General features: G+C 41.3%; 2 protein-coding genes across 6 annotated transcripts; one reads left to right on the forward strand and one right to left on the reverse strand.

The window, feature by feature from the left end:
• The first annotated feature begins 229 nt into the window (after nucleotides 1-229).
• On the forward strand, nucleotides 230-1,714 carry LOC120033445 (growth/differentiation factor 8-like). Its single transcript, XM_038979804.1, has 3 exons — nucleotides 230-572; nucleotides 731-1,101; nucleotides 1,334-1,714. The coding sequence occupies exons 1-3, from the start codon at nucleotides 230-232 to the stop codon at nucleotides 1,712-1,714; spliced, it is 1,095 nt and encodes a 364-aa protein (XP_038835732.1).
• Nucleotides 1,715-2,606: 892 nt separating this feature from the next.
• On the reverse strand, nucleotides 2,607-10,702 carry LOC120033505. 5 transcript variants are annotated; one of them, XM_038979875.1, is made up of 10 exons: nucleotides 8,349-10,702; nucleotides 7,366-7,419; nucleotides 6,870-6,968; nucleotides 6,623-6,766; nucleotides 4,335-6,405; nucleotides 4,106-4,210; nucleotides 3,946-4,017; nucleotides 3,716-3,805; nucleotides 3,556-3,627; nucleotides 2,607-3,032 (listed from the first exon to the last, which is right to left on the reverse strand). In XM_038979875.1, exons 2-10 carry the CDS (start codon nucleotides 7,405-7,407, stop codon nucleotides 2,824-2,826), a joined length of 2,904 nt encoding a protein of 967 aa, XP_038835803.1. In that variant the 5' UTR covers nucleotides 7,408-7,419; nucleotides 8,349-10,702; the 3' UTR covers nucleotides 2,607-2,823. The 5 variants fall into 5 exon arrangements, 4 of the variants coding, with proteins under 4 accessions (XP_038835803.1, XP_038835801.1, XP_038835802.1 ...); XM_038979873.1 differs by having other exon boundaries at nucleotides 6,870-7,419; XM_038979874.1 differs by having other exon boundaries at nucleotides 7,366-10,702.
• Nucleotides 10,703-14,622: the final 3,920 nt, after the last annotated feature.

The raw sequence follows: 14,622 nt of genomic DNA on the forward strand, positions 1-14,622 counted from the left end.
AACATAGCTACAGATAGTACATGCTTCCAGTAATTGGCCTATAGCATTTTAAAGCTGCCTATCTCTTTAAAACTGAAACAAAACGTTCATCTCTAATGCGGCCAATCAGAATCATAAAAGGGAGATGGGGAGATTATAAAAAATTGTAACTAAAATATTTGGCACTGTGTTATATAGGCCTGGAATAGGCTATTCTGTCCAAAGTGGGATTAAAAAGACAAGTGACAGGATGCAATTTATGCTTTACCTGACACTCTTAGGTGTACTTGGCACCACCATGGGGATGAATGAAACCACGAGGCGCCAAGCCAACGTAACAACAGAAGAGGGAGAAGTACAGCAATGCTCAAGCTGCGAGTTCAGAGAACAGAGCAGACAAATGAGACTCCACAACATCCGATCCCAAATTCTCAGCATTCTGAGGCTCGAGCAGGCTCCAAACATCAGCCGAGAAATGATCAGGCAGCTCTTACCGAAAGCGCCTCCCTTGACACAACTTATAGACCAGTATGAGCATCGTGTGGAGGATGAGGAGCGTGCCACCACTGAAACGATCATAACCATGGCAAAACGTAAGTAATTAAGTATTTGCTCATACAAAAGTGGGTAGTTTATGCCTGCCATGCGCCATGGAACCAGAAAAGTCTGTGCGTAAATTCACCGGTGTGCTGTGCGTAATTGGGTTCCAAATAGACAAAACTGGGACTTATTCTAACTCTTCTCTTTTTAGTTGGACCAATGTCACAACAAGACGGAATACCATCTTGTTGTTTCTTCAATCTCAGTCCGAAGATTCGACCTAACAACATTTTACATGCACAACTTTGGGTGCACCTGCGACCAGCCGACACAGTCACAACTGTCTTCTTGCAAATCTCCCGCATAAAAGCAACCACTGAGGGAAACTCGCGCATAAGGATCCTCTCCCTGAAGATCGATGTGGCTTCTGGTGCAAGCTCTTGGCAAAGTGTAGACATCAATCAATTACTCAAAACCTGGCTTCGTCAGCCAGAAACTCATTATGGTCTCGAGATCAAAGCTTATGATTCGAAAGGGCAGGACTTGGCTGTCACTGTAGCGGAGCTGGGAGAAGAGGGACTGGTAAGTACTACCATCTGGAATGTAATTATATCATAATGATTTGAAATGTGATTTTGCCTATAGGCATCATAATAGGTTGGTTACAAGGTTTAATCAAATATATTGTTATTGATAACCATGTATACACGTAATCCATCCACAGTGGACATTTCATTCCATCAGAGTTATGCCACCATATGTTTGCAGTGCTGTTTTGTTTTGGATTTCATTCTTATTGTCATTCCATTCACAGCAACCCTTCGTGGAGGTGAAGATATTGGAGAACCTAAAACGTTCCCGGAGGGCCTCAGGCCTGGACTGTGATGAAGAGTCCTCAGAGACACGGTGCTGCCGCTACCCCCTCACCGTTGACTTTGAGGCCTTTGGGTGGGACTGGATCATTGCCCCCAAACGCTACAAGGCCAACTACTGTTCTGGAGAGTGTGAGTACATGCACCTCCAGAAGTACCCCCACACTCACCTGGTGAACAAGGCTAACCCCCGGGGTACAACAGGGCCCTGTTGTACTCCAACTAAGATGTCCCCCATCAACATGCTCTACTTCAACCGCATGGAGCAGATCATTTATGGGAAGATACCATCTATGGTGGTGGACCACTGTGGCTGCTCCTGAGAGGGAGGATGAGAGGACAGGACAACACACACACACACACACACACACACACAGTCTTGCATTTCTAACCAATTTAGGACTCCTCACATTTACATACCTTTTTAGGACCCTGCTTTCCAGACATCATAGAATCACAGAAATTACACTCATGAGCTAGAAAAAAAATCTAATATGAGGAAATCACCGAAAGTTGCCGACATCTTGAAAAAAGATCACTTGTAATTTTACCACCTACTTGAGACCGCACATTGCAAATCAAATCAAATCAAATCGGTCAAATACACATGGTTAGCAGACGTTAATGCGAGTGTAGCGCATTGCTTGTGCTTCTAGTTCCGACCGTGCAGTAATATCTAACAAGTAATGTAACAATTTCACAACTACCTTTTACACACAAGTGTAAAGGAATGAATAAGAATATGTACATATAAATATATGAATGAGCGATGGCCGAACGGCATAGGCAAGATGCAGTAGATGGTATAGAGGACAGTATATACATATGAGATGAGTAATGTAGGGTATGGTAACATTATAGCTGGTTTAACAGTATATACATATGAGGTGAGTAATGTAGGGTACCATTATAGCTGGTTTAACAGTATATACATATGAGATGAGTAATGCAGGGTATGTAAACATTATATAAAGTGGCATTGTTTAAGTGACTAGTGATACATTTATTACATCGATATTTGATGCATTCATTCTATTTTATGACTGAAAATATTGCATGTAGAATGCCACAATGATGCAACACGGATGGCAACTCAACGGCTGTAGTGTAGTTCTACTGTAGTGTAGTTCTACTGTAGTGTAGTTCTTCTGTAAAGTATTTAAACTGGAACAACCATTTCAGTAATAGAGTCATTATATCCAAGTAACAGATTAATAGTTTAGAAAAATGTTTTTTATTTTTCTGTAACATTCAAAGTCAGCAGGCTTTGTATTCTTGAGACCTTAATCACTCCAAAAGTGAACAACCCACCTGGGAAAACTTCCCCCAAACAGAGTGAGATGGAGGACATTCATTAACTGCCTATGAGCTTAAGTCAAGTAAGTCCCATTAAATCCTCAGAGGTACACCAAGATAGAAGCATCTTATACACTTATTTTCTCTGATCTGCAACTATTCTGTTGTGTACATAGAACTTTACTGCTCTCCAGTCCCTGTTTACTAGCGCTTGGCCAGAAGCAGCAATGCATTTCTCACAGTCTTGTTTTCCAGGCGTTTTTCCCATTCGGATAAAATTCATCAAGGAATCTTCAACTGCATCCACCTCTATTGTCGACCAAAACCTTTTTGTTCCTTTGGCACCTTTGGAAAGAGATGACATTATGAATGACTACATTAAATAAAGGTTGAGTACAATACAGTATGTGTTCATCTCTGTATTAACTCTACAAGGTTGCAGCTGTTTCTGCAAAGTGTGTTGAGGTTAAACTAACAATCCCAACTAAATAACTACATAGATAAGGATGTGAGAGAAGAATGTGCAATGCTGACATCAAGGCAGACTCAATCTGTATGGAATCTAAGCCCATCAAATTGTTTGCAATGTAAACCTTCTAATAAAAGCAATACTTATTAAATTAAGTTCCCTCCCCCAGGAAAAACAATGTAAAGTGTGGTAATCCTTCTGTGTTATCATCTATCCTGACACACTAGTTCAGATCTAACGTCTTGACTTGTGTCCAATCCAAACTAATCCGTTCTGTACTGGCATGGTTGGAAATACACCAACTGATGAAGACAGGATTGATCTGGACCAGCACTGTACTATACGTTGACACTACAGAATGAAAATGCACTGACTGAAGACAGCAGGAAACAGTCTAACCATGTGAGCCTCTCTTTTGTCCCAGCTTTCCCTTGGTGATTGGCTGTTTGGCCCGAATCGCTGACATCTCTCCTGGAAAACATCAGTGGAAAACATGTATTTTTCGAAAAGGACATTGTAATTAAGAATACGTCCATATCTATGTAAGGTATAGGCATACCGGTCAGATTTTCTTCATAGGATTTTTCAGACGACTCCTCTCTCTCAGAGTCGTTCTCTGATGCACAATCAGTGGCTGCAGCATCAATTTCTTCAGACATAACAGTTTGTAAAAGACAATAAAAACAAAAGCAAATTGCAGCAAGTTAAATCAGTGCACAAGAAATTAGAGTCAGCATTTTTTGCCAGAGTGAAAATGCACTGACTGAAGACAGCAGGAAACAGTCTAACCATGTGAGCCTCTCTTTTGTCCCAGCTTTCCCTTAGTCATTGGCTGTTTGGCCCGAATCGCTGACATCTCTCCTGGAAAACATCAGTGGAAAACATGTATTTTTCGAAAAGGACATTGTAATTAAGAATACGTCCATATCTATGTAAGGTATAGGCATACCGGTCAGATTTTCTTCATAGGATTTTTCAGATGACTCCTCTCTCTCAGAGTCGTTCTCTGATGAACAAGAGTCTGCAGCCTCATTATTTTCAGCCATGCTTTTTTCTAAAAGATGGCCAAAAGAAGAATGCTAAATTGAGGCAAGCTAAATCTGCGCAAAACAAAACCTTTGTTTTTATTGTCAGTGTAAACTTTTTGCCATTAAACTAAACACTGGGGGTAAACTTACCACTGGGACTGATGGTTATTTGATCCAGACTTTTCCCCTTGAACTCTGCCAATCTGCCCTGTTCACATGCCATCAGTATTTTACTTATTTTGGCCAACTGAAGCGTTCCCTCTGGAAGACGGTAGAACTTTCGATGAATCCGAATGTCGTGACCCAAGAAGTCAGCAAACTGGTCCTGTTCTGTATCATTGAGATTTAACACTCTGGAGAGGGTGGCAACCTGTTTTCGTAGTTTAGTTGATGACAATGCTTCAGGTAACTTGGCACCACATTGTTTGGCATAGGCGCGGATGCAGTCATTCCCCCGAAAATGTGTATCATATCCTGGCCTGGCAAATAAGTAGATATTTCCTTCGCTCACTCCACATGAGCACCGCTCTTTGATAAGCAGCTCTAAAGATTCCACCATCACTGGAGTAAGGATTACAGGCACCTTCCTGCCACGCTTCCCACAGGTTTCAATGCGTTCAAAATGCGCACAGAGTAGTCTCTCAACCTCTGTTAGCGCCACTGCAACATCTTTGTTAAGTGGGGATTTGTCCCTGGAGTGAAATGTTGCCACAGACATCTTTGACACCTCTCCCTCTCTTTTCCTGTTGAAGATAATCATCTGAGCCAGTATCACTTTTGCTAGATTGCTCCATTTTCCTGAGGTTTTCTCATCGCACAGTTGGTTGTAGTATTGTTTCTGCTTTTCATCTAAGTACATGTGTATTTTTTTAACGTCATCTGCTAATGGAATAAGCTGCGGTGCGTTCCATTTCTTCTGTTCAAGTGTACGATATGCAGCAGAAGAGATCATTTCATTCCAGCGAAGACGGTAGATGCCTTGGAAGTCTCGGACAAGCTTCAACTTTTCTTCATTCTGGGTAATAAGAGCTTCACCCTCCATGATGTCTGCAATTTTCTGGATGCTTTGCCCAAGCTTTGTCGCCAGGGTTGCTTTTTCGAATTTGTTTGTCTTTTCATCATAGCCAGTCACTTCTTTGACAGCTTTTATGATGTGTTGGAAGTGTTTTGGGTTGATATAATCCTTCATCTTTTTCAGTGGTGTCACCTTTCTACCTTTAATCACAAGTCTCCCTAGTTCTCGCAAAGTTTGACGAATGTGCTGGTGTTGTGAGGGGTTCTCCCCTTTCTTGTTGTACATTTTTTCACCCAATGCCAAGATGTATCTGTCTTGTTTTACTGCATGGGCTACATCATCTTGAGCCATGTTACTCACAAGTTTCCATACCTTTTCACTCACTCCTTTAGCAACCGGTTGAGCATTAGCACAGAGCGCCTGTATTCTGGTTTTGCCAGGCATCTCCTTTCGAACGTGTTGTGCTAGTGTGCACCTTGCCACATGCCTCCACATAGATTTGCGTTTAAAGAGCCCATGGCAGGCAAAACAATGCTGATAGTCCTGGTGATTGGTCTTGTCATTACTTGTTTGTTTACATGGTACCAAAACCCCCTTTCCTTCTTTAAGTGCCTGAATGTTGTGTGCCCGATTCCCCTTCTTGCGAAGAAGATTCAGCTGAAGTCTCCTAGCTTTTGATCTCTTTGCAAACCGAAGTGCAGTAGCTACTTCTATTTCATCCCCATGTTTACGTTGTAAATGACGGGCAATTTTGGATTGCGGTTGCTCGCAAAACAGACAGAAGTGCTTTTTTTGGTGGTACTTTTTGGATCCATCTAATTCTGAGACATTCATTACAAGCAATGATTCACTGCTAGTGTTTGACATTGGGGAACTAGTACATCTCTTATAAGTATTTGCATATTGATTCTTTCTCTTGAGTTCTGTTTCTTCATTTGAGCTGTTTTCTTCTGAGGAACTTCTGCATCTCTTGCTAGTCTTCTTGTAGTGATTCCTTCTCTTGACTCCTGCTATTTTATCTGAACTGTCTCCCTCTGAGACTAAATCAACGTGTTTACTGCTGTCCACCCTTGTCTTTGGTTCTGAAAAATCATCAGAATTGTCTTCCTCTGATGATTCTGATGGCCCTGGGACATAATCACCTTCACTGTTGTCAATGCTGGTTATTGAGTCATCAGTCTTGTATCCAAGCATAGCTTTGGTCAACTGTATTGAAGAAAAAAATTATATTGGATAACTAGACAGATTACAAAGTATTTGGACACCGGCACATTTTGATTAGTTACGACTGTGCTCCTCTACTTGTTTATGTTATAATACTATGAATATGGGATGAAAGTGCAGACTTGCCCATCTTTGATTTACAAAGCTGATTCACAAGAACTTACAGTATGTGCTGGTGTTGAATGACACTTTAACTTACGTATATACTGTCTGTTCTGATCAACGGTGGTGCATCATCCAACACATTGACTATCGACCCAGAAGTACTGGCAGCCTCAGAGGTACTGGCAGCCTCAGAGGTACTGGCAGCCTCAGAGGTACTGGCAGCCTCGGTGTCTGACATCTAAGGATACAATAAAATGATATTAGTCATGTGCAAATTAGGCAATAGGATATGATAACGATTCAACCATCCCCAGTATCCTCATTCTAAACAACTGACAAACCTGCGCTTCGGGATTTATCTTTTCCTTTTCAAATCTGGCCTCACAAGTTGAACTATGCTTCTTTAGATTTTCCATGCGCCTTCTTAGCCTCTGCAGTGCCTTTGTAAAGGAAGACAAAAAGAAACGTTGAGACTTAATAGAATGACAAGATTGCTCGGCACACAACAGGGGATGGGCTGGGGGACACCAATGACTGTTATCATTGACTAATAGAGGGGCTGGGGGACACCAATGACTGTTATCATTGACTAATAGAGGGGCTGTTATCATTGACTAATAGAGGTCCAACAAACATCTATTACAATTTCTGTTTTTTTAAAACTACTTTCAAGGTAAAAAAGCAAGTATAAGCATAACAGAAGCACATTATGCAAGTTCCTGCATGCAACTAAAGCTGAATCTGCTTTTATGGATGGACTAAAAGAGAATCAGTATGAGTGGTTTGGCTAAAGCAAGGCAAGCGTACTCTAAATACTAGGCAAATCAGAAAACATACCGCATTGGTTACTTTGTAGGTTCCTGGACTCTTATCTTCCATTATGTTTTCGATCTTAAAAAATGTGTGTAAGAAATAGGGATTTGGTTAAAGAATCTGCCAGTATATGTATATATTTTTTCAAGACAGTGAATTGTCACAGTCCTACCAAAATGGACACTTTCCACAACCCTTATACTTGTTGTGGTGTTTCACTCTTTTATGTGCAAAAAAAAAAGAACTAGGAACCCCACCACGCCCCTCCCCCCACCCAAACTAATGTCCATGGTTTTCAATAAAAAAAATCTGGTCACTTATTTCTTAATTAGTTTAACATATTTCTTATTTTCATCTGAATTATTTCAATGTAAAAAACGGTATTTGGGTAAGAAAGGGCTATAAAAAACGGGCGCAACTTCAATACATTAATTTAATGAGGGGGTTTAAATATTTTAACACACATACAGGCTTATGACTTGACAAAACAGATGAAAAGGAACTGGCTTTTCTTGCTAGCTTGTTACACTATAGCAATATTATTTTCCAATGCATGTAACATTGTGTTAACCACAATCATGTATTCTAAATCATAGACACGTTTACCAATTATGCTAAACTTATTAGCTAGCTTGCAACCATAGCTAGCATATTTCTTTTTTTAACTAGCATGGGTAGCATGCTAACCGTTAGCTAGCACGCTAACAGTTAGCTAGCACACTAACCGTTAGCAAGCCACAAATAACTATAAGGTAGAAACATGCAAAGTAACAATTGCACATTAATGAATTGTTTGGATAAACCTGCCAATTTCAATGTCATGACGCAGTATATCTGACACAATGCGGCTTTCAGACATCGTCAATGCATGTTGGATTCCACCGAAAGACATACATGACTGACATTAATTCATTAAAAATAAAGACAACGAGAACATGCATTGCTTGTCAATACACCAAATACAATTTTAGCTAGAATATTGGTTAACAGTTTAGTTAATAGCTTACCTTCTTGCATGAATGCAAACATCTGCAACCATCCTCCTCTTCCTTAAAACACGTGCTGCACAGCTACTTCAGTGGTGATCACGCTCAGGCAGGGACAGGTTTGCCAGGTCAATTTCAAATTTCTAGGAGTCTGCTCAAAACCAGCCTTCAAAACCCACCTTCACTAGCACAATTTTAGCAGAATACGGCGAAATTAATGATTTTTTTTAAATGCCATGTTGGTAACGTTGCAATATAGAAGTAGTATAACAACTTCCACCTAGCGACCAAAACCTTTCACCTGCCACAAAGTTTTAAAAGTACATCAATAAACCACAAATAGTGTACATGGCAACCTTGAGCAGAGATTTATGCTGCAACATGGGGGAGGGGGAACTGTGTATCTTTTATTATTATAATATTTTTATTAACAACACATAAATACAGGAAGTACATATGGGAACACAAGTATATATAAATAATATACAGGACGGGGGAGGGGGGGGACTGTGTTGACCTATAAAACCTTTGATAGTTTGGTACTGTTGTGCACTTTGCAGTGGGGGAGGGGCAGGACCTCAAGCGGAAATTATGGCCAGTAGATATGCATAACAATGATTCCATCAGCCCAGATTTCTGAATATGTCTGCAATGTTATTACTGTTAGCCACATTTCCTTAGACAATTTGGGTTTGTAGCTTACACAATCAGTATCAGTGAGGTGGTAAGTGCAGCTACTTGAATGGTCTGTACATGAAAGATGGAGTGGTGGATATGTACATTTTTCACTGGGGAGACTTGCTGACACAAAAGTAGCTTATGGCAGGTTAAGATTTGATCTAGCAACCTAACCCATCAGCAATCAGATTAATTACCTGCCCACAGACCACTCAAACAGCCTACTGATATTAACAGCCATCTCTCACTATAGGCACTCAGCTACTCCCACAATCTCTCTTTCTCTCTTATAACAGGCCTTTTTTTAATCATATTTGCATTTATCTTCCACTAGATCCCTGGTTTCACAATGTGGAATAAAATGTAATGATAATACGTGATTTCAGGTTTGTACTGCTGTGAAGACGTAGGCCTTTACATCAGCATTGATCTCTTTGCAAAAAGCCTCAAGAAAACTCATAATAACATTGGGTAGCTGATGAGTAGCTGATGTTCATATCTTAAAGGACAAGTCCCTATAAGCCTTTGTCAGGAATCAGGACTGGGTTAATAAAGCCAACGCAACTGCATGTTTTACAAATGGTAGGCTATCAAATGTTAGGCCTAGTTATAAAATGACATTATAGGCCAACATTGTACACTATAGGCCTATTTCTTTTCCGGGTAGGAGAAGGTCTATTGCAGACTTGCCTAGTGCGGCAAAATGGCCGAAACATGGCCTGGTCATGGATGAAAAGCACATTTTCAAACTGGGGTAGAACTGAGGGAACATAAGGCAGACCCCAGGATTTCAGCTTCCTGTGTTAGCTGTTGTAATCCTCTTGCTGCGTATATTTGTAGAAAGCCTCACCCCAACAGAGAGTTATGGGGAGGGAGGTATAATCAAAATGTCTGCTTAATGCTTTTGAGGGAGCAGCAGAAAAGTGTACCCAACCTGGGGTACAACTTGCTAGAATTGGTAGTTGAAGCAGTAGTAGTAGCCATGTAATGGCAGCAGTGTTGTAGTTGAGTCACAAAAGCATAAGTCCGAGTCAATTCACAAGACCCTATGGCTACTCTGAGTTGAGTCAAAGTCACCAATGTTGGAGTCAGGAGTCGAGTCACAAGTCCCTATGGCTGAAATCAGAGTCCCACTGTTTGGTCCAAGAGTTCAAGTCTAAGACAATGGGTCCATATTAACTTAATATTAAGTTATTAACCCAGTCAGATAGTGTCAGGAGGAATTTGATCAATCATTTTTCGTATCCCCTTTCTTTCTGTGCCAACAAATGTTTATATGCTACAGGTAAACCAGATTGTCAGCTAGCTAGCTAATTAGGTAACATGTTGAACATGGTGTGGCTGCACAGCTTCTTCATATTTGATGTAGTCTAAATAGAAACTGAAAGACACAGACAGACATATACACCTCTATAAACTATACTGAAGTCAGATATTAGTGGCTAATGTGCACATTCTGTGGAGGTCAACTAGATCTGTTAAAAGGTCTACAACAACAACACATTTTATGTTTGTGTTAGAGAGCACATAACATGCCTATCTGAATTTAACTTAATCATTTGAAATCACATATTTCAATGTTAAGCTTTGATTTGTAACATATTAACTGTTTTTCAGTGCATAGTAGTCTACAAGAGTCTGTAGAACAGGTTCATATTAGTGGTACAGTTGAGTGAGAATTCCAGCCAGCAGTTGAAATTTTGATACATTGTATGACACGCCCTACACTACAGCCAATCATTGAGCAGCCTCCCATCCCCTTCTCTGCTCCCATCCCCCTCTCCTTTACCAGGTCATATGCTGTATATTAAGGCCACATATAAGTATTAATGAACAAACAGCTATAGACAGTACTGAAGTCAGATATTAGTGGCTAATGTGCACATTCTGTGGAGGTCAACTAGATCTGTTAAAAGGTCTACAGCAACAACACATTTTATGTTTGTGTTAGAGAGCACATAACATGCCTATCTGAATTTAACTTAATCATTTGAAATCACATATTTCAATGTTAAGCTTTGATTTGTAACATATTAACTGTTTTTCAGTGCATAGTAGTCTACAAGAGTCTGTAGAACAGGTTCATATTAGTGGTACAGTTGAGTGAGAATTCCAGCCAGCAGTTGACATCCACCCACAACCACAAAGTCATATACACTGCTCAAAAAAATAAAGGGAACACTAAAATAACACATCCTAGATCTGAATGAATGAAATATTCTTAAATACCTTTTTCTTTACATAGTTAAATGTGATGACAACAAAATCACACAAAAATGGTCAATGGAAATCAAATTTATCAACCCATGGAGGTCTGGATTTGGAGTCACACTCAAAATTAAAGTGGAAAACCACAATACAGGCTGATCCAACTTTGATGTAATGTCCTTAAAACAAGTCAAAATGAAGCTCAGTAGTGTGTGTGGCCTCCACGTGCCTGTATGACCTTCCTACAACGCCTGGGCATGCTCCTGATGAGGTGGCGGATGGTCTCCTGAGGGATCTCCTCCCAGACCTGGACTAAAGCATCCGCCAACTCCTGGACAGTCTGTGGTGCAGTGTGGCGTTGGTGGATGGAGCGAGACATGATGTCCCAGATGTGCTCAATTGGATTCAGGTCTGGGGAACGGGCGGGCCAGTCCATAGCATCAATGCCTTCCTCTTGCAGGAACTGCTGACACACTCCAGCCACATGAGGTCTAGCATTGTCTTGCATTAGGAGGAACCCAGGGCCAACAGCACCAGCATATGTTCTCACAAGGGGTCTGAGGATCTCATCTCGGTACCTAATGGCAGTCAGGCTACCTCTGGCGAGCACATTGAGGGCTGTGCGGCCCCCCAAAGAAATGCCACCCCACACCATGACTGACCCACCGCCAAACCGGTCATGCTGGAGGATGTTGCAGGCAGCAGAACGTTCTCCACGGCGTCTCCAGACTCTGTCACGTCTGTCACATGTGCTCAGTGTGAACCTGCTTTCATCTGTGAAGAGCACTGGGCGCCAGTGGCAAATTTGCCAATCTTGGTGTTCTCTGGCAAATGCCAAACGTCCTGCACGGTGTTGGGCTCTAAGCACAACCCCCACCTGTGGACGTCGGGCCCTCATACCACCCTCATGGAGTCTGTTTCTGACCGTTTGAGCAGACACATGCACATTTGTGGCCTGCTGGAGGTCATTTTGCAGGGCTCTGGCAGTGCTCCTCCTACTCCTCCTTGCACAAAGGCGGAGGTAGCGGTCCTGCTGCTGGGTTGTTGCCCTCCTACGGCCTCCTCCACGTCTCCTGATGTACTGGCCTGTCTCCTGGTAGCGCCTCCATGCTCTGGACACTACGCTGACAGACACAGCAAACCTCCTTGCCACAGCTCGCATTGATGTGCCATCCTGGATGAGCTGCACTACCTGAGCCACTTGTGTGGGTTGTAGACTCCGTCTCATGCTACCACTAGAGTGAAAGCACCGCCAGCATTCAAAAGTGAACAAAACATCACCCAGGAAGCATAGGAACTGAGAAGTGGTCTGTGGTCACCACCAGCAGAACCACTCCTTTATTGGGGGTGTCTTGCTAATTGCCTATAATTTCCACATGTTGTCTATTCCATTTGCACAACAGCATGTGAAATTTATTGTCAATCAGTGTTGCTTCCTAAGTGGACAGTTTGATTTCACAGAAGTGTGATTGACTTGGAGTTACATTGTGTTGTTTAAGTGTTCCCTATATTTTTTTGAGCAGTGTATATTAAGGCCAAATATAAGTCTTAATGAAGAAACTGCTATAGACAATACTGAAGTAAGATATTAGTGGCTCATGTTAACATTGAGTGGAGGTCAACTGATCCTAGATCTGTGACTTTAAGTGCCTAAAGCCAACTCTAATATACAGTACCAGTCAAAAGTTTGGACACACAAACTCATTTAAGGGTTTTTCTTTATTTTTACTATTTTCTACATTGTAGAATAATAGTGAAAACATCAAAACTGAGAATAATACATATGGAATCATGTTGTAACCAAAAAAGTGTTAAACAACTCAAAATATATTTTATATTTGAGATTCTTTAAACCCTTTGCCTTGATGACAGCTTTGCACACTCTTGGCATTCTCTCACCCAGCTTCACCTGGAATGCTTTTCCAGCAGTCTTGAAGGAGTTCTCACATATGCTGAGTACTTGTTGGTTGCTTTTCCTTCACTCTACGGTCCAACTCATCCCAAACCATCTCAATTGGGTTGAGGTCGGCTGATTGTGGAGGCCAGGTCATCTGATGCAGCACTCCATCACTCTCCTTGGTCAAATAGCCCTTACACAGCCTGGAGGTGAGTTTTGGGTCATTGTCCTTTTGAAAAATAAATGATATCCCCACTAAGCGCAGACGGTGTATCGCTGCAGAATGCTGTGGTAGCCATGCTGGTTAAGTGTGCCTTGAATTCTAAATAAATCTCTGACAGTGTCACCAGCAAAGCACCACCACACCTCCTTCTCCATGCTTCACGGTGGGAACCACACATGCATAGATAATCCGTTTACCTGCTCTGCGTCTCACAAAGACACAGTTGGACCCAAACATTTCAAATTTGGACTCATCAGACCAAAGGACAGATTTCCACCGGTCTAATGTCCATTGCTAGAGTTTCTTGGGCCAAACAAGTCTCTTCTTATTTTTGGTGTCCTTTAGTAGTGGTTTCTTTGCAGCAATTCGGCCATGAAGGCCTGATTCACGCATTCTCCTCTGAACAGTTGATGTTACTTGAACTCTGGGAAGCATTTATTTGGGCTGCAATCTGAGGCTGGTAACTCTAATGAACTCATCCTCTGCAGCAGAGGTAACTCTGGTTCTTCCTTTCCTGTGGCGGTCCTCATGAGAGCCAGTTTAATTATAGCGCTTGATGGTTTTTGTGACTGCACTTGAAGAAACTTTTAAAAAGTTATTGACATTTTCCTCATTGACTGACCTTCATGTCTTTAAGTAATGATGGACTGTCGTTTGTCTTTGCTTACTTGCGCTGTTCTTGCCATAATAGGGACTTGGTATTTTACCAAATAGAGCTATCTTCTGTATACCACCCCTACCTTGTCACAACACAACTGATTGGCTCAAACGCATTAAGAAAGAAAGAAATTCCACAAATGTACTTTTAACAAGGCACACCTGTTAATTGAAATGCATTCCAGGTGACTACCTTATGAAGCTGTCAAGAGTGTGCGAAGAGAGTGCCAAGAGTGTGCGAAGCTGTCATCAAGGCAAAGGGTGTTTACTTAAAATAATGTCAAATCTCAAATATATTTTTATTTGTTTAACACTTTTTTGGTTACTATGTGATTCCATATGTGTTATTTCATAGTTTTGATGTCTACAATATTATTCTACAATGTAGAAAATAGTAAAAATATAGAATCCCTTGAATGAGTATGTGTGTCCAAACATTTGACTGGTACTGTATATATATTTTGCGGTTGGCTAAAGCCTCAAGTATGAAGGTAGGGTGGCCACGCCCATCTCGTTTATGAACTTTATGGGGCCTAAGGCCATTTCTAATATATAGATGCTGCTATTGGCTCAGTATTCAAGTATGATGTCGGGAGTGCCACGTTGTGCCACCCAGTTAAGTTACAAGTGTC

Source organism: Salvelinus namaycush, chromosome 40 (genome assembly GCF_016432855.1).
Source record: "Salvelinus namaycush isolate Seneca chromosome 40, SaNama_1.0, whole genome shotgun sequence".
Lineage (NCBI taxonomy): Eukaryota > Metazoa > Chordata > Actinopteri > Salmoniformes > Salmonidae > Salvelinus > Salvelinus namaycush.